Raw genomic sequence first — 20,348 nt, 5'->3', positions numbered from 1 at the left:
TTTATTTCATTGAAATATATTTAGTTATTATCTTAATTATTTATTTATTTCTTTATTCGTTCATTCCTAGATATATTTATATATGCATTTATTTATTTATTTATTTCTTATTTTTTTCTTTTTTCTTCTTTTCTTTTTTTTTCTTTTTTCTTTTTTTTTTCTTTTCTTTTTTCTTCTCTTCTTCCCCTCCCTTCTTATTTATTTATTTATTATTTTATTTCATTGAAATATATTTAGTTATTATCTTAATTATTTATTTATTTTTTTATTCCTTCATTCGTAAATATATTTATTTATACATTTATTTATTTATTTTTCTTCTTTTCTCTCTTTTTTTTTCTTTTTCTTCTTTTCTTTTTTCTTCGCTTCTTCTCCTCCCGCGAGGTCGGCGGCGCCGAAAGGAGGGCAGGCCATGGCGGCCGCAGGAGGGGGTCGGCCGATGGCCGGCGGTGGTGCGCGGTTGGCGAGCCATGGCGGCCGCGGGCGCGAGCGGAGGCCTCCTGCTCCTCCTCTAGATCCTGCCACGGATCTCTTCTTCGCTTGGAGGGCAGGGCTCGGGGAAGACATCTTTCCACCGGATCAGGGCGCGGTCGATGGCGACGCGGTGGATCTCCTTTCCGCATTTGTCGTGGCCGGTCGGCGACGAGGTTTTGCCCTTTCTCCACAGAAGATCTTGGCTTGGGAGAGGAAGGGGGCTCGGGAGGGGGCGGGCTATGGCCGGCGGGGCGGAGAGAGAACAGGGGCTTGGGAGAGAGAGGACGCCCAAAAAAAAAAAAAATCTAGGCGTGAGGGAGAGAGAATACCCACCAAAAAAATGTTTGGAAATTGAGTAACCCAGCGAGGAGGAGTAAAGGGTATTTTTGTCTCTGGATATAAATCTAAAATCGTAAAGGCTCGGAAGTTAAACCACCAATCAACATGGACTTTTCTTTAGGGTCCGATCTAACACGGGACTGCCCATCGATTACCCCATATTCTTATGTCCTCCGGGCGGCGGCCGCCCATGGTTTTGCGCCAGGCTGCGGCATGGAATCCCATTTGAGTTGTTTTTCAACTTTGAAAGGGTGCATGTTGCCTTCCCGCATCCCCCAAGGGCCAGTTTTTTTTTTTTTCGGTCCCAAGGGCCAGTTTTAAGATACAACATTGACCCGTCTCCGTCTCCGTCTCCATCTCCACCTCCAGGGGTGCCGCCCGGTCCGAGCTCCAAGCCACCACCCAACTATTTAAACCCGCCCTCCATGTCACCCTAACCAACCAAATCCGAGAGACACAGCATCGATGGCCCTGTTCAACGAGGGATGCGGCGAGCCGGCGGCGAAAGGTTTCACCGAAGAGCAGGAGGCCCTTGTGCTCGCATCCTGGAAAGCCATGAAGAAAGATGCCGCCGCCCACGGGCTCAAGTTCTTCCTCAGGTCTCTGTCCCGCCCCTCTCTCTCTCTCTCTCTCTCTCTCTCTCTCTCTCTTGTTGTTTCTACTAATTATCTCTCATGCTCGGCTACCATCTTCGCAGAATCTTTGAGATCGCGCCCTCAGCAACTCGGCTCTTCTCTTTCCTGCGCGACTCCGATGCGCCCCTCGAAAGCAACCCCAAGCTCAAAACCCATGCCATGTCCGTCTTTGTCATGGTATCTCTCCACCTTCTTCCATCCCCATCAGTTTACATGCAAAATCGAATTTATCATCCAAACTTATTAAATGGATCAAAATTCGATCAATTATTTACATTATGATACTTGGAGGGCTCGTATTTGGCTAGTCACGCAAGAGGCAGCCACATGTGAATGGATTTTATTCGCAGCTGAAATAGATATATGATGGTTATTTGCAAGAAGAGGACATGAAACGATCTTCCATAACGAAAAAGTATTTGCTCGAACTAACTTTCAATCTGTATAATGGAAGAAGGAAAAGAAATATACTTACGACTCTCGAAAATTTTCAACAACAATATCGCTATCGGATACAGGCTAGGCCAGTCACCTTCCATCAGATACCGGACCCATAAATCGGAAGGTCCATCTATTTGCATGCGGATAGAGCGAGGGTGTCAACCTTGCCATGCGTATAGTTCTAGTTCGAGCGCGACTTGTGAAGTTTTTATCATTAAGAGAGTGGCTGGAGTTTCGTTAATTAGTAAAGGAGTCAACTTACTCCTCCTTCTACATGAAGTTTGAGCGACAGAATTGCTCGTGATTGGAGCAACGGAGATAACTTTTCCTCCCCTCCCCTCTTGTCATGATTAATTCTTTATCATATTGCATCACAGTCATTCGATCACAAAGGAAAAGTTTTTTAAAAAATGTGGCGGATACCTTTCTCGCCTAGAACACTGCTGAATTTCTTTTGGTTTGCCTAACAGTTTGTCAATCTCTGTACCAGACTTGCGAGTCGGCAGCACAACTGCGGAAAGCGGGTAAGGTTACAGTGAGGGAGACGACTCTAAAGAAGCTGGGTGCGAGCCATTTCAAGTCTGGTGTGCTCGATGAACACTTTGAGGTAAGGATGGATTGGTTTCCATTTTAGTTCGGCGGAGAATTTGATGAACAAAGCATGAAAGATGACTCTGTTTCGCGAACAGGTGACCAGGTTTGCGCTTCTGGACACGATAAAGGAGGCAGTCCCGGGCATGTGGAGCCCCGAGATGAAGAACGCTTGGGCGGAAGCTTACGACCAGCTGGTTGCGGCTATTAAGCAAGAGATGAAGCCTCTTCCCTCAGCATAGAGCTGTTGTTTTCCTTAGATAGGAAAGGTTGTATTACGGTCTGGTAATAAGAAGAAGGCATGGAATGTTATTCCCTTGATTGCATGCTATCCTAGCTAGAAGACTTGCTCATAATCACAGTATTAATTATCCATTCCAACGGTGCCCAAGTGTTTCTGTAAATTTTTAAAATATCACTCATTCATAATGAAAAATATTCTACAGACATAAATAATAATAGTGTATATATATATTCATAAATAATCACCGTTTCTGGGCTTTACATATTGGTCTCTCCCTATTCTTTCGTAAGAGTAAGCCCGAATCGTCTTTTTGCCCCCTCAAATATGAATACTTTCTAATCCAAGGTTCAACAGAAGAGGTCCAGTCCAGCAATAATTATCAGTATATCGGAAATAATCATGATTATATGCTCTCACGGCCTCTTCTTAAAAAGGTAAATGAGAAAACAAAAAAGGATCCCATGATATTATGTGGAACATCGTCCATCTACCATACAGAGCACCTGATTATAAATTGTTCTCTATATATAAACAACCATGGTTGCAGGATCGGGCATCTTTGTTTTAAGGTTCAGGCTGTATTTTTTGCGTTGAAGGATGGTGGACCTTCTACTTTCACGATATTAGCCATTGGATCGTGCTCCACATAGAACTTAAAGCACTCTAAATTTTTTTATTCATCGGCTTGCATAGGTCTCGAAACAACCGTTGCGTAATCCAATGGCGGCGAATTCTTCTTTCACAAAACATACAATCTGGTCCCATTGTTTAAATCCAAATGGGAGAAGACTCAGACAAGGAAACCAACATTTCTAGAGTCAACGTCAATTTAATGCGTACAGAGGAACTCCCTTGCTGAGAAGGATAAACGAGGGGGGTAAAAGTTGAAGGAGGATAAGGAAAACTACACCCTGCACGCTTGCACCATGCATCACCCCAATGATCCTGTTTCTTTTTTTGAATGCTTCATTCATGGTATGCTTGTCGCGGTGATTGGCTTCCAGCAAGAAGAGAAAATAATTGGCATAATGCATAGCCACGTTGGTGCATATTATACATGATCTCCTACTCCATTTTATCCCTCTCTCTCACCAAAATGTAGAACGAAGGAAGGAGAGCCTCGTGGTAGCTAGTAGGGTGGCTGGCCTTGGACGTGGCCGTGCGTGCAGTGGAGGCAGCAGAAGGGTGAGGCGGCAGGTGGTGGTCTGGGTCTTCCGCCGCCCCACCTGGGTGTAGGTGCGGCGGACGTGGTGCAGTAGCTCTTGGTCCCCGATGCCGATGGCCACCTCCGGCGGGGCTCGCCCCAGCCCGGACCCACGCCTCCGTGGCAGTGCGGACAAGACGACGCGGATCGAGACCATCATGATCCGAGCGATGCAGGGATGGAGATGGTGGGGATAACAGGATGGTGCCAGGGTGGGTGCAGACCGCACTAGTGAAGAAGAAGAGGAAGAAACTGAAAGTTACTTCAATGCCCATGCGCCGGTCTTGACAAGGAGGTGGTTCTGCGGTCTAACTTGGAAAGATCCCAAAATAGAATGCCGGCCGGCCTGCTTATATGTTCTCCGAGGACGTGTTCGCTCGGTTGAGAGGGACCGCTGCCTCGGCCCTCTGGCCTGGGCTTAATCCGGTCCTAATTTCCCGGATACGTGCGGAGGAAATGAACAGCAATATCATCGAAAATTACCACCAACTCGTCCAGGTCTCTGCGAATAGCCTACCAACAATCATTCTTCGCAGAAGGAATTGCCACATTTTTTTTTTCACTTTGGTCATAAGCTGCGGAATACGATGCATGCAGACGGAAAACACCACCAGTCGACCACATCCCTCTTAACATCGACTATTAGGACATAAATCATTCTGATGGCAACATTCCTCCGGATGCGTACAAATGCCTAACCATCCATCAGAACAAGAAGTATTGCTAGTTCTACAGTATTTTGAGCAATGCGAAAAAAGCCATAACCATAGGCACATCTAAACTACTGACATAATTCAACAGGAGTATATAGCTGCATCAGATAAAACAGCGACGATGAAGCGGCTGCACATCATTTAAAATATTCCAACAACGATAAACGGAAGCCAAAACAAACCAGTTCTCATCTCAGAAAATAAAGCTGAATGCTAGGATGCCCTGTCGCTATCCTGCAAAGTAAACAACTTGATGCAGAACTTGAAGCAATATGTGCTCATCCAAAGTCCAAACACGCACGCTGCCAAGAAAAGGGTAACCAATTATGCATAACCTAGAGCTCCATTTTGACAATCGCTGTTGATGGTGGCTCTGCCATGGTGGGCAAATACTGGAGCCAATCTTTTGCACAGAACAGAGCCTCCACTGTCTCAGGACGCAGCGAACTTCTATACTCGTCCAGCACTCTGCTTCCTGTTCCACTGGCAAATATGGAGGAGCCTGTACTCACCATGGACATCGGAATGGCCAAGACATCCCGGGCCATCTTGGAAAGCGTTGGGTACTTGAGATTGTTGAGCTTCCACCAGTTGAGGATGTCAAACTCTTGGATCCGTGGAACGAGGGACTCTTCCAGATACTGCTCTAGCTCCGACTTTGTTGGCTGGTTCACAGCCATCTCAGAGAGATAGAGATCAAAGTCTAGAAGCCCATCACCATTAGAAACCAGGTTTGCTGGCCGATTGTTGTCATTGCCATTTTCATTGCCATTGATGTTGTTGCCGGTGGCTTCCCCTTGTTCTTCATAAGCTGGAGTCAATGGAAGTGGCTGGGCAACATACTCAAGATAGAGCTCGTGGATGCTGTCGTTCACTACCTTGGCATATCTACCAGCATCCGCACCATAGATTTTTGAGAAACTGAACTCCACAAGCTTCAACTTGAAACGAGGGTCCATAACCACAGCAATTGCCAAGACAAGGCTGCAGTCTTTCCAATATTTGTCAAACTTCTCGTGCATCTCTTTTGCAAAGCTGCTCACCAGAACATCTTCATTCAGTGTCGCATTGGTCAGCTCTAGCTGGATTTTCCATGCCTCATGGAAAAATATATTTGAAGTTGGATCAGCCGTTGCCATAATGACATTTGCAGAGTCATATAGAAGCTTCAGATACGTGCAAACAATCTCTACCTTCTTCCAGTCCTCAGTCGATGGTGCTTCATTATAGTTATCGTCGCATGTTTCCAATACAGTAAATGCTTGTTTATATTCCAAAGCGGCCACCAGCATGAGGTAAGTTGTGTTCCACTGTGTTGTAACATCAAGAGACAATGTCTTTGTGCTAGGAATTTCAAGTTGCAAGGCAATCTCAGCAAAATTTTCTTCACGGGCTGGAGAAGCTTTGATAAATTTCACACTTTCACGGATGTTGTATATAATACCATGGATTGAAGCAATCACATCTTGAGCAACTACATTCAAGATATGGGCATAGCAACGGACAACAAACAGCTGACCCTTGAGCATGAGCGTGTTCTTGTTGGACAGGTGGTCTCTGAGATTTGCACTGTAGATGTCATGAGATGAGCAATTATTGTCTAAAGTGATGGTGAATAACTTGGACTTCATGCTCCAATCTGAAAGGCTAACCCCGATAGCTTCACTAAGAGCATTTTCTGAATGAGGAGATGATACCATCATGAAGTTAAGCATTCTTCTGTGCAGCCTCCAGTCGCTGTCGATGAATTGCCCAGTAAGGCAAACATATCCGAGAGTCTGACTTGTTGTCCACAAGCCTATGGTGAGGCTAACCCTTCCAGGCATAGTTCCAAAGACTTGCATGAGGCTTTGCTTTTCTTTCTGATAAATGGCTAATATTTCTGCTTCAATGGCATTGAAGTCTGCCATCTTGAAGCGAGGTTGGAGACTTTGAACGAAAGATATGAAAGCGGGATGTTCAACCATGTGAAGAGGATAGTCATGCACAATGATCATCTTTGCAAGATATACGCAGCTGACGTCCTGGTCAAATGCAGCATTTGCAAAGCCAGACATTCTGTAGCGTCTTTTGGGAGGGGGTTCACCGAAAGTTTCATCGGCTTTTGAACCTGAAGTAAGCGCAAGCATTTTCTTTTCCTGATTTTTGATTTTAGGACAGGAGCCCAGAGCAATATGCCTCTTGAGGTGGCTAGTGCCTGCAATCTTCGACCCACTACTGTAAGCAAATGTTTGCTTGCACAACTTGCAACAAGCCCGTGTACATCCTCCAGCCACAGCTTCAATAGTGAAGTGTTCCCAGACCAATGACTTCTTTCTCCTGCGCTTTGAAGGTTGTGGAGTTGTTTCTGTAGTGACTGGTTCAGTGTCACTAGCTGCAGCCATGCTGAATAAAGAGCGAACATTACTTAAAAGAGAAACAGAATGAAACAAGAAACACAGACTAACATGATTTTCAGGTCATTCCATTCCTAAAAAGTGCACATATTTAACTAAAAACCAAAAATCACATAAAAAGAATTCCACTAGAAAAGTAATACACCTTTGATGGTGCAGATTTTGGATATAAAATTAACTAGAAATTTTTATCAATCTTTTTTCTTTCCATTTTAAATCATGACAACAAGATAATGAAAAAATTTTACCTTAATCATCTTAAAGCAGAGAGTGCATAACTGCATTTAATGAAAAAGAAAATAAGAAATTCACAACATAACAAAGAACATGATGTATTTTTATTGAGTAGGGAGTCATGCTAATGCATATAAGATTGATATACAAGCATGCAACAATGACACAACCAGTAATTGGCCAAAGGATATGCAGGAGATCAAATTTGAGGAGGATGATATCTGACATTCTTAATTCCATCAGGAAAAAAAAGGGAAAAATGCTTATTTATATTTGCAACCTTGATGCCTATCCAGTAGCTCTCAAAAAGCATGCCATGATATTCATACAAAGCAAGCCAGATAAAATCATTTCACTTCTGATATGTTCCAGGTTTTCTCACCATATGACATAAAATGTGTAAATCAAGATGCAGTCGCCTCCATGCAATATGCATGGGATGCATTATCCTGAATTTTTTCCAAACAAAAACCAAATAAGAGCAATTCCCTAGACAAAAGAAGCAGCGATGAAAAGGTAAGGAAGAGAAGCTAAAAATGCCAAAGCTAATTGACCTGAGACTAGAAAAGAAAATCTGGGCAAAATGATGAATTGAAAGACATTTACTACTTAGAAAAAGAATAAATAATTACCCATAAAAATTGAAATCTTGAATGCAAGTCAGTTTAAAAAATGGAGAAATACATGCAGGCATCAATAGAAGAAAAGGAAGTCGGAGAAATCATTCAGCAGTGTTAGGAGGAAATATCCTATTAACAATTAGATACTTGGATGGAGAAGTGGAGAAGAAAAAAAGATCTAAAGCAAAAAAACAAAAAGTAAAAATGCTACCCAATCAAATTTTACAATGCCATGAATACAAATATTTTCTTGGTGCATCGAGCACACCATACTTCTGCATAAAATATCATGTTGAAACACAACTTTCGTGAAAACTGCTTGCATAGTATGCCACATGTTATCCTAAAACTAAAGCCTCTTGCAAAGATAAGAACTAGCAGAAAATGTCAAGGAATATCTTTGTCAATTAAACTGAGTTGCAAAAATGCTAAAAATAGTTTTCCAATCAAAGTCCAAGACATTTTTTACTTAATGCATGACAAAAATTCTAGTCTTCTACTGATTTATTGTAACAGAAAAATGCATTTGAAGAAAAGAAGAAGAAGAAGAAGAAGAAGATTATTCTAATCTTCTACTGATTTATTGTAACAGAAAATGCTCTTTCAAAAAAGATGAAGAAGAACTGAGTTGCCAAAATGATAAAAATAGGGCATGACAAAAGTTCTAATCTTCTACTGATTTATTGGAGCAAAAAAATGCTCTTAAAAAAGGATAATGGGGGTTATTAGACTGAAAACATGCTTAAAACGTATATTGTTTATAATATAAAGAACACATTCAAAACTTATACTGTCCATAATACAAAGAGCAAAATCCTCTAATAATAATGTATCAAAATTTATACTATCCATAAGTTTCAAACAGTTCATTCAGTAAAATAAAAGATAATAAAAGGCCTAAAGTTACTCTAAAAAGATAAATCAAAATAAGCATACTCTATAAAGAGGTATGGTAAATAAAAGTTCAATGAAGCAAAACAAAGAACAAAGATGACCCAGTCTTTGCATGTACAAAAAAAAAATTGGGGGTTCATGCATCTTTAGACTCTGGGGAAAATCTACCGACATGGACCACATTATTGTACAATCCAGAATATTCGACAGAATTGCCAGCAGATGAGATAGCTATACTTGATATGAATGATGTGACTTGTGTGAGGCAAAACCAGAGAGATTAGGATGATGAAAGAAGGCATTCAAGGAAGCATAGAAGTAGTACCGACTGAGGTCAAAGTGATGGGAAAAACCAAAAAGTGATGGCATGGTGCAGCAACCATTTACAAAACCCCAGTAAGGAAAGGGGCGTGTATTTGCATTCAATGACCCAAACAAGGAGAGAAAACCTAAGATAGAAAGGTCAGAAGATGTGAGAAAGGATGCAAATGCTTGTAGAAAGGTTAGGAATTTCCCCGGCTGGGCTGCGGCACAGAGAGAAGAAATGAAGATGGCAAAGGACACAACTCCCAATTATCTGATTAGAAAAGGAATTAAATGAACATAGATAGGAGGGAATGAGGAGGAAGAACTCTATCCAGTCTTACAGATATGGTTCTTACTAAAGTAACAAACGCTTAAAATCCATGACTCCATCCCATTACTGTGAAAAGGTCGATGAGCTATTGATGGAAGGATTCTTTCTTTTATTAAATTGAGTACAAATTCTGAATTCTTATATTTTGATCAATAAGGAATGAAAGTAAAGGAGCTTTCTCATGGTTAGGAAAGAGCGGTGTAGGCTATGACACGTGCTTGAAGCTTATCCCATAGGCATCAGCCAAGGTTCTACCAACTGCTATGGGAATGCTTCGGTCAAAAGAGTTGCACTCAGTAGCCAAACTGACCAACAGATCTCCCACCTGGTTTGCTTCTCTACACACAAGGGAGCACTAGAACATTTCAACCAGTCAATCATGTTGCAAATATCATAGAGGCATGGATGAGCTCATCTTTATTCAATTAAGAATACCCAAAAAGGATGTGGGTAGACTAGAGAACCAAACATATAATCCTATCCTTCTCTGTTGAAACATCAATAATAGGTAGGGGGAGAAAAGCAAAGGTATTATCCAGAACCTTCTAGAAACAGGGGACAAGAGCACTGTGATTATGCATTTTATTGTACTTCTCCAACAATTAACCAAAACATAATATTTAAGGACATTATTTGCATCAATTGAAGGAAAAAAAACAAGTAACCTCCAGGACCTACCAAAAAAGTAATTAATTGGTCCCACAAAATGAAGCTACTAATTAGATAAGAAAGCAATTAAGCAAGTCTGAAGCCAGAAAAAAGTATAGGAGGATATAATGAAACAGAACTAGAGGTGATGTTATGATATACATCTCATGATATCGGTTGACACTAACAGGACATACAGAATACACAAAATGCCTCATTATAATGTACCGCACATCCCATTTGTAGTTAGAAAAGCTATGATCATAGAGATTTAATATATTTTAACATGAAGATGTATGATCTCAAGAATCTATCTTACGTACGGAAGAAAAGTTATTCTGCACTATAAGCTCTACATGGGCATATGTGATATCAAAACATAGCCAACCAATTTTCGTGTATTTGCTATAAGATCTCAGCAATTTTTCTTGAGTAATAAACAAACCTAAATCCTGAACACTGCTTTAAAAAAAAAATGAATTACTTTATTCTTCTCTACATTTTTATGAGACCTGAGCATGAAATGTCTCGAGGCTTATGCCTACACCTCTTTGAAAGTCTAGATAGTGGGCCTTGCACTTTGGCCTCTTCAAGATTTGCAAGAAGGAACTTAAAATTACAAAAGAAGTTGACACAAAACAAGGATAAGATAATAGGTGGACAGAAACTGAGAAAGCATACGTTATTGTTAATTAAAGACATTATGAAACTAAATAGAGGAATGCAATGATCATCTTTTCCTTCTAAAAACTAGTGACTATGATTTCCTTATTTGTTTTTCTCTTCTTCTTTTTGTCCACCCCATTCCCTACCCTATTATCCACAGCCCCCCCAACTGAAACAAAGGCCTCAGTCAGACTGAGTCTCACACTCATGAAACTGGGGCCAAAAAAGGGTGGACGCCCTTTGCAATTGAACCCCCACCCCTTGCCTAGAGTGGCAAGAACTAAATTTTGATGGTGACATTCTTAAATGTTATGATGCAAAAGAAATATTATTTCATTCTGATTCCAGACAAACTGAGTCCAACACCGCACATTCCATAAACTGCCTGACCTCTATCTCCCTACCACCAAGGCATCTAACCAAATACAGCTTCAGCCTATTAGACATTCTATTATATTAAATATGTAAAATAAATATATTAAATAATATCATATCATATTATTTCAATATTAAAAAAACTAATTGATTTGTAAATTATTTATATCAAATTCAAATTTGATCTAAATTTATTATAGTTAATTTCATATGTTATGATTAATATGTTATTGTAACTATGATATTATTTATAACATACTTTGGATATTTCACAAAGTACTTATCATTGACTCTCTCTAGGATGGCTTTCACCAGGTTCTTATCTCACATAAATTCCACATCTTTTCCACCTCAACAGGCCACCCGATGGAAGACATGTAAAAGGTTCAACAAGCTCCATGGGGCTCTCTTGATGCCGGGACATGGGCCAAGATTCTTTCTATGTATCCTGAAAACTCAGATTAGGGCCTAATTATTTCTCAAAGAATATGCAATTCGGCCTAAACATAGTGTTATAATCGAAATTCAAAACTGGAAGTAAAATCAAATACGTAGTACGCTTAAAAGGGAGAAGTTATCATGGTCTGATCCTGCACACATCATGGGACGCATAATTGAATTTGAGTAATATAATTGTCAGCAAGTTTTAATACATAAAATATAAAAAAACCGGTAGAGATGAGCAAGCTTGGACATCAGGCAATTCAGCCGGTGGGTAACACATGATTCCCAACATAGCATGTAGAGAGGATTTATTGTTGTTGTTGGGTGGTAGATGGCATGAGAGGTTTGCAGGGCCTCCATATGCGGCATGCACCAGCGACTGCGAGCGTCGGGCCTGGTATCCCAACTATCTGGCATCAATCATCCTGAACCTAAGTAGAGAGAGATCCGGCGTGGGCTTTCCCTCCAGGCGCCTGTTATTTTATTTGGGCTCATGCCAGAAGGCCCATGTAACCGAGACCTCCCAGGCGAGGAATCTTCTCTACCCTAATCCACCCCCTCCCCGCCAAAAAAGAAAGAAACAAAGCCCTCCCCAATTCTTGAGTCCTTATGGATCAGAAGCCCAGCAAAAGGAATTGCCCTCCCCTCTGCAACCGAAACAGCTTGGCAGTTGGCAGATCCATGCGATCCGATAACAATTTGGCCCACAGGATCGCGTCTTTTTGTCTCGCCCTTTTTCGATTGGACACTGAATAAATAGATCTAAACCAGAAGGGGAAGAAAGAAATAGCAGAAGCAGGGAGCCGATGTCCCCGAATCTAAACCATGGCATCCAAAACATGAGCTCATGGCAACAATAGCGAAACCAACGCAAGCAGGTGACGAAGAGATGTAACAAACCATACGAACGGCGGTAGAAATCGAAGGTCTCCCCGAAAAAACCGGGCAATTCAGCAGGAATCTAAGATGAGAACAAAAGGGGAAGGGGGATCTAGCGATCTTACCAGAGATGCGAGCTCGGAGAGCGATCGCAGGCCCGCGATCAACGGGATCGCCTCAACTCGAACCCCAGGGTTTAGAGGTGAACGATGAATTAGGAGAGAGAGCTGGAGTGCGATGGAGTAGCGAAGGCGGGAAATTTTTCTAATCCTTGATATATATATCTATATATTTTTGGCCCCTCTCTTCTCGAAGCGAAGGTGGTGGGTCGAGGGACGGGGAGATGATGATGGGTCGGAGGCCCTCGGCGGATTGGAAACCCTAGCAGGCGGGCGAGAGAGAGAGAGAGAGAGAGCGAAACGAGAAGGCGACAACCGCTCGATCTCTTTTTTTAGCCCAATGGGCTTAGGATGCTGATCCCGGACGTGGACGGTTGGTGGCGCATTGGGCGTTTCCCTTGAGTGGGCCAGCGCCCTTTTCCGCTAACCCACTAGGGCTTGCAATGGGGTCTATCCATCTACTAGCTCGGAATCTGATCTATTAACCCCAATTAAAAACACACAGATATATTTATATATATATTTATATATATATTTATTTATTATAAGGGTTGGCGATTGGGAACTGGGAACAGGAACATCACGGCGGCCCGCCCGTGGTAATCTGCTGGAAGGCCCTAGAAACGTGGACTATTTTCTTCTCGAAGCGGGACCCATGCCATGGCTCGAGAAGATGGCTCGAGCCATCGGCTAACCAAGGATCTTTCAAGGCTCTTCGCCCGGACCATGAAATGGGCTTCTTATTGCCCAGTCCATGACATGCTGGTGGACTGGAGAGCGGACCGACCCATTTAACAAAGGCCTTCCCTTTCTCGACAGCTAGGCAAGAAAAAGCGGTTGGCTAGGGGGTTCTTATATTTTGAACCATAATCGCACCCTTTTCATCTGAGGACTGGGGGAAATGGTATGGTTTTGGCGTCATGATGTATATGGGCATCATGGGGTGACCAACGGCCATGATTTATGAGTGTCATCGGGTCCCTTTCTACAGACATCCAGTGGTCCCCGGTGGCCCTCAACCACGTGATTGGGCAAATTATGATCCTTGTCTCAGATTTTTGCTGCTACATGTTTATCATGGCACTTTTGTGTTATTTGAATCTTTATGTGTATACTGCTCTTTTTTTCTTTTTTTTTTACTGCTATGCCCCATTTTTTTTCATCCTTTTTTCTTGCTTTTTTTTTTTATAGAAAAAGATTACAGAGACATCCTTTTAACTTTGGGCCGATTACATTTCGATTCTAAATTTTTAAAAAGTTTAAATTAGCCATTAAAATTTAATTTTTGATGCAACATGGCCCATCCATCTCCATTACAAATCATTATCACGTGATGGCATGTGATACTAAAATATTCATAAAATTTCAGAAACGTCCTTCCCACTAACCTAACATGAGGCTCTTGTTTTAGTGGGAATTGAATGAAAATGGAAGACAATTAAGAAAGATTGAATAAAAAATAGATGAAAGATAAAAAAAAAATCAAAGTGATCCACTGTGATCACCCACTAGTTGTTTTGAGATTTATGCAGATGGATAAATGGCAAAGAATAGAGTACTTTGAGATCTATGCTCTTACCTGACAACTCTGTTGAACCAAGCACATGCAACACCTTTGAGAGCCTATAAGCAACCCGAGCTCTTAGATCAACTGCAATGCTCATGTGTATTTCTATATCATAATATAAATTTTTTCCAAGAGTGCTCCATAACTCGCACCTCTATGCCTATTTTATGGATTTGCCCTACAAGCCAAGTATTGCTCAGCCAAGATCTCTTGATTCTCAACGTACTTCCATACCACGACATAACCACTATGTCACCCGATCTGCAAGCCTCTATGCTACCCTTCAGGAATGTACAAACCAAATCCATTAGACACGACTATGCAACGCCATCCATATGCATGAGGCTCACGCAAAACAATCTATAGTGTCATTCAGCCAAACCGCCAAGCCGACATATCCTACAGTCCCTCGATGCTATAATTCATTATGCACGTCCAAGTCCTCTTGACTTTCGTTATTAATTCAAGCTTCCCCACAAGCTCTTGTGCCATGATCTAGTCTTGCATCCTCGGTATGCCTTCTTATCCATGGCTATATCGCTCAACAATGTCCATGGTCCACAATCGTACTACCCAACATTCTATATCCATAGCTTGCTCGCACATTATTGTGCACTGCCACAACACTAGCATCCAAGTCTACCGATCAAGTAAATATATTCAACTAGCTAATCCTTGATCTTGCTCTCCTCTGTTCGACACGACTCTCTTAACCCTTCTTAATCCTTAGCCCGGCTCCAAAGTGCACAATCTAACCAATATTCCATAAACCACACTTGTACTCCATGATCGACTGGTTCCCGTAGATCCCCGTGAGACAATATCCTGCAATGCTTACGAAACTTGCTTGTCAAAGTAGGCCATGCCTTTGTCCGACTGGTCCCCTATTGCCTCTTGGCTTCATCACAAAGATAGAGAAGGTACAGAATAGCCCGAACAACTCCTTGAGGACCAACCTCTCGGAGATCCCTTGCATGCAATGTGGCAGCTCGGTTGACCAACATTGCCCCGAACACCACCACATGGGATCATCTGGACCTGGCACTGCCTGCCCCGGCCGCATGCGTGTTACGTGGACCCATATCCTAGAGGCCTAGAAAGCCTAGGAACATGACCAAAGTTCCATGCCCTTAACCTTAACCAAGAGGAATGCTCAAGTATCTACGTTATGTCTTAGCGGTTCGCTGCCATGTGACATATCATACTTCTTGGGCCCCCAGGTATTATGCCATAGCCTTGCTACACATTAGCTAACCATTGCTTCCCACAATACCCCAATCAAGCATCCACCCAAACTCAACTCAGGAGGGTTCGATGAGCATTGCAACTTTTGGTTGATGCCAAATCCTCCGCAGCACCATGCCACACTCATACTAGCACCCCCTACGACGAGCTCGTGGGTAAGTCCATGACAATCTGGCAGGTCATGATTGGCTGTCCCTGCAAAGAAGAAAAGATTTGGATCCCGGACCTGCTAATCGCTATATGTCAATGTCGGAGCCTTGAGAGGGGGTTGGGTTAAATCTAACAATCCCCTCTTGTATTTGGATGAGAAACGCGGAGAGTGCTAGATGCTACTTCGTTCTTCTTCTTGTTGTGGCCATGGTAGCACCGACTTAAACCGAATTGCTTGCTTTTTAAGACTTGTTTAGTTTGTGAGAAAAAGTTATCTTATTAGAACGAGTTTTCTTAAAAGTTGAGGCCTGATCATAATATTATACTTAAAAAATAATTTTGGCATGTTTAATTTTCATAGAAAAGTGATATAAAATTTTAGGATGGCTTATGTTTGATCGAGCATGTACTTTTATATAAAAATTATCTAAAATAATTTTTATATCTTTAATAACTAACTACAATGAAAAAAAGGACATAAACTACTAAAATTAAAAATATTTTTGGAAAAAAATATTTTGGTTTTCGGCTCATGAAAAAAATAGGATTCTAATATTCTATATAGATTTTTATTTTTTATCTCTTATTTGAAATCTCCAACTAAATATATATTATTTTATTATTTTTCTGCTGATTAAATTACTCATATTTTTTCGGTGAATGAAATGAGCCCTTAGTATTTATTGTTGGAATGCTAAATAGATCTCGGCAAAGGATTCATATTGAGAAGCCCACGGAGCCTCACCAAAAGTGCACGCACGTACATGGCAATTTCGTCATTCATGTCTAATCCCATCAGCGCCTTGGCAAACTCCGGAGCGCCGCACGTCGGGAAACCAAGAGGCACAGAAAGTGTGGAAAAAGTTTTGATTCTTCACCGCGGGCATGCGGCACCGCAAAATGGAGTACAGCTAAAGCTGGGTGCCATCCATCTTTATATGACGCCTATTGGTTGATGGCCGTCCCATCCATGTAGTGCTGGAGGAAGCCTGGCTGTCGGTGATATGCACCCTTCGTACCAAGCCGCCGCCTCTCTTTTCTTCGACCTTTTTGACTTCGTTAAGAGCGACGGTCCGAGGCGAAGGTGGTCTTGCGTTACGGCAATTCGGATGAACTTATGGGTTAAGATCAATTTACAAAAAAAGTATCAGGCTTTTTATACACTATTTATTTATCATTCACAGAAGAGACCAACCAAGCATGAACGGCGCTGCTGCTCACTTTTGTGATTCAACGGAACAATATAAGGAGTCTCCTCCATCCGATCATCAAGAATCTAACTAAATCTTGGCCGTCCAAGTTTAAAATCTATGGGTCAAAGGTTATGTACGTGCAGCTGTTTCCCGTTCCGTTAACGCGGAGGTGGAGGTCCCGCTTTATACATTGCAATCAAGTTTAAGTTTACCGGTTTACTGACCTCGAAGAGATCACCAAAAATACCGTATCCAATCGATCTAATCCAAGGATCGGAGGGAATGTTCCGGTTACCTTCGTGAGCATCTACTCCGCAATTGCACTCAACTTGCTCGTGAAACTACGTCCCCTGCCACCGGCTCTCCTCGGCCGCCTCCTGTCGCCCTCCGCCATCGCCACCCGGCCCCCTCCGCCTCCACCAGCTTCAACGCCGGACCTGCGCCCCCCGGCAGGGAATACGAGGGGCGCCAAGGAGCCTTTGTGGCAGCGGGAGGCGGAGGAGGCGCCGGACATGAGGGCGGCGCTGGCCCGGACTGCGAGTGTGGCCATCTCCTCGGCGCGGATGGGTCGCCTCAGCTCGGAGAGCGGGAGGAGGAAGTAGAGCTGCCCTGGCTGGAGCTCCTCGTCGGCACTGACGGCAGAGACGAAGCCGCCGAATTCCATGTCGTCAGAGTTGCACACGAAGCACGTGGGGTCCTTCTGCAGCACGTTCGCTGCCTTGACCGGCCTTGAGAACTCCTCCAGCTTTCCATCCTGCAACACCACCTTCACGGTCGCCGTCGCCTCCACCGCCGCCGCCGTCGCCTGGCACGAGCTGCAGATCCCCATCTCGGATGAGCCGGCTCGGCCGGCCGGAGCTGGCTTATACGAAGAAGAACCAATCGGCCGGCCAGCCTCTACCGGAGAAATCGGTGAATAAATAAATTCAATGACTTGCTTTTTAAAAGCATACTTCTCGGTCTGCCAATTGACGGGCAGGTCTTAATACGGCTTGATCAATAATTCTTCGGGTTAGAAGATGGAATAGCTGAGACGGGGGAGGATGTATATAAATATATATATATATAGAGAGAGAGAGAGAGAGGAGGATGGTGCGTCGACGCGATCGGCTATTCTGCCGTCTCGTGAGCGAGGAAGATGCCAACCTGGGAGTCGGTGCCTACAGGGATGGGCTTCGATTTGGGGATAATTACGGAGCGGAGGGCTGGAGCGGTCGAAAAGCTCCAGGACTAATCTTTAATTCTTCCGTGCGCGGCTGGCTTCTGGTTGGTAGAGAGACGGATGGCCTGGTGGCATGGACGGATAACGTGCCGTCATTTTTGTGACATCGAAGTAGCTGTCCTTTTATACCACTGTGCACTAATACATGGAGTTCTCGCTATTTATCCGTACCCACGTACACCTTTCTGATTCGATTAAAGCTGAGGAAAACAGAGGAAAACACGAAAACATGCATTAGCTTAAACAAAATATACGTATATCGAGTCTATTCCAAATAATATTACTTGATAGAATCACGGTTGTCTATTAGAATACTCTCTTCTCTTGAATATATAAGTCATGAGTGTCGTCGAATATGGAAAATACTAGCCTGTGCAAAGGAAACTACTTATGGGACTTAATATCATGCAAACCTATCTTGTCACGGTGAGTTTATGCTCATATCCTCTTCTGTCAAAGTTGGTGTTTTTATACCAAGGTTACCAAGCATCCTTGTTTTGGTTAGAGCAAGCAATAGCAAAGACTTCGTACTCAGGCCATCCATATTTCCATGATGCAAAATCAAGATTATAGGTTAGGATGTGTCTTCGGTGTGAAAAAAGGATTCACCTTTCTTCATGCAAATCCACTATTGGATCAATTCATTTTAAAATATGTGCTAATGGATGAATGATAGCATTTAAAGTATTTTGTGATTTGTGCAAGCAGACGATTCAAAAGTGATTTTGTTCTAAAAAATAATTTTTTTAGATAAAAAAAGTATAATCTAGTCCTCGAGATCATTATAATTATATTATTATAATTAAAAAAAAAATACTTAAACCAAAAATAGCATTGCATTTTTATTAGCTATAAATATTGGGAGATAAAACCTATAAATAACACGTTCGGACTCGCCCATGACTCCTCTACCCTGAGATGCAATTAATGCTATCACTATTTCAACAACAAACCATCCCCTATTCTCTAGACGCTTGTCCAGTGTTTAGTGTGTTGTCAAGTCCCTTATGCATTGCCTCGGTCCCTCAATCATTGAGGCCTTGTCCCATGTATCCAATAGACCATACCTTGCCCATGCAATGACCCACTTGGTTAATTAAGATGATTAACTTGCAAATTAAGAATGATGGGCTATTAAATGAAGTGCTACAAAGATGGTGCAAGTAAAGAAGAATGGGGCAAATCTTTTCAAAAAGGCATTCTAAGCTTACAAAAGCGTGATGTATGACCATATGAGAAGATGCTATAAAGAATATATTGGCTACTTATAATCTACTAGACTTTTGAGACTTTGCAAAACCACAGGCTAATGACAGATGATACTCACTCAACCTTTGTCCGGCAGAAAACAGATATTGTTAGGTATTGTGCGTTCAAAAAGAAAGTTGTAACTCTTAATATATACAAATATATATAATAGTATATTCTGCTAATCATTATCAATACATGCAAATGCGGCTGAGAAGTGGGTGTAGGTGAGAAATGATATGTCGTGAGCGGGCTAAAATCGTACATTAATGCATTGGAACTGTTATGACCCTTGGACATGCCTTCATTTGTGAAATTCCAATACGAGTCCTTATTTCTGGATTAAGTACCGCAACAGTTTGCCACGGTGACAGATGCCTCCACATAACAACACAAATAACCTATGACCAACGGACAGGGGTTATATCTTTCACATGAAAAAAAAAAGTTCATCTTTCTTCATATGAATCCGCCATTGGATTGCACAATGGTCGCTTTAAAATCTATGCATGTGGAAGGTTCAGAATGTTTTGAGATCTGTGTGGTGTGCGATCCAACAGTTAACGCTATGAAAGAAGATCATTCATTCTTTTTCAAGTAAGATACAATCCGAAGCCATGGTCAACAAAATAATCTAAACAAGAATAAGAAAAAGAAGATTCTGTACTAAAATAAACTATGAACTAAATTTTTGAACCAGACCAACAATAGGTCCTAGAGCTACTGATTTGGAACTTCTTCTTTTCCTACTTCCATGTTTTATTGCCATCTATCTTCCAAGTACTTAAGCTCTCAATATAAAAATATCGTCACTTGACCATTGGAAGGTCAACCTAAGTTTATTTATTGAAATAACTATAATGAACCAGTAGCTTACCCAAAAAGACTAGTTAAGAAGATATTATATGGATTCTTTGTTGCTGCATGAGTATTCAAGATCTCCCCCGCATACAACCAATATGAAATTAAACATATGTCCGTATGGATCTTCACATACTCCTTTCTGTTTAATTTTTGCATTCTTGACTTATGGCTTGTTTTGAATGGAACCATGGTACGATGTCTCCTAGTCCATATAGGCCATACGCTGGATCCACTCTGATTCCTCCTAGTTTGGTTATCATATATTAGCATTAATATCAAGACGTCTTGGACTTTTAAGATTTTTAT

At 42.0% G+C, this 20,348-nt stretch overlaps 3 protein-coding genes across 6 annotated transcripts; 1 reads left to right on the top strand and 2 right to left on the bottom strand.

Annotated features, from left to right (window-relative positions):
• The first annotated feature begins 1,145 nt into the window (after positions 1–1,145).
• Positions 1,146–2,855, top strand: LOC103707482 (anaerobic nitrite reductase HBII-like). The gene is made up of 4 exons (XM_039127698.3): positions 1,146–1,412; positions 1,511–1,625; positions 2,380–2,496; positions 2,579–2,855. Exons 1-4 carry the CDS (start codon positions 1,279–1,281, stop codon positions 2,720–2,722), a joined length of 510 nt encoding a protein of 169 aa, XP_038983626.1. The 5' UTR covers positions 1,146–1,278; the 3' UTR covers positions 2,723–2,855.
• Positions 2,856–4,718: 1,863 nt separating this feature from the next.
• On the bottom strand, positions 4,719–13,044 carry LOC103707481 (zinc finger BED domain-containing protein RICESLEEPER 2-like). 4 transcript variants are annotated; one of them, XM_026804820.4, is made up of 3 exons: positions 12,560–12,884; positions 11,371–11,559; positions 4,719–7,026 (listed from the first exon to the last, which is right to left on the bottom strand). In XM_026804820.4, the coding sequence occupies exon 3, from the start codon at positions 7,023–7,025 to the stop codon at positions 4,977–4,979; it is 2,049 nt and encodes a 682-aa protein (XP_026660621.4). In that variant the 5' UTR covers position 7,026; positions 11,371–11,559; positions 12,560–12,884; the 3' UTR covers positions 4,719–4,976. The 4 variants fall into 4 exon arrangements, with proteins under 4 accessions (XP_026660621.4, XP_038983623.3, XP_038983624.3 ...); XM_039127695.3 differs by lacking the exon at positions 11,371–11,559 and adding an exon at positions 10,555–10,679; XM_039127696.3 differs by lacking the exon at positions 11,371–11,559 and adding an exon at positions 10,555–10,657.
• A 3,070-nt stretch (positions 13,045–16,114) lies between these two features.
• Positions 16,115–17,726, bottom strand: LOC103707479 (HTH-type transcriptional regulator). Its single transcript, XM_008791979.5, has one exon. It carries the CDS (start codon positions 17,535–17,537, stop codon positions 17,016–17,018), a length of 522 nt encoding a protein of 173 aa, XP_008790201.2. The 5' UTR covers positions 17,538–17,726; the 3' UTR covers positions 16,115–17,015.
• Between the last annotated feature and the right edge of the window lie 2,622 nt (positions 17,727–20,348).

This window comes from Phoenix dactylifera, chromosome 7, assembly GCF_051530095.1.
Source record: "Phoenix dactylifera cultivar Ajwa chromosome 7, Ajwa_hap1_PhDact_Kaust_v1.1, whole genome shotgun sequence".
Taxonomy (NCBI): Eukaryota; Viridiplantae; Streptophyta; class Magnoliopsida; order Arecales; family Arecaceae; genus Phoenix; species Phoenix dactylifera.
This window is presented reverse-complemented; position numbering and strand designations above follow the sequence as displayed.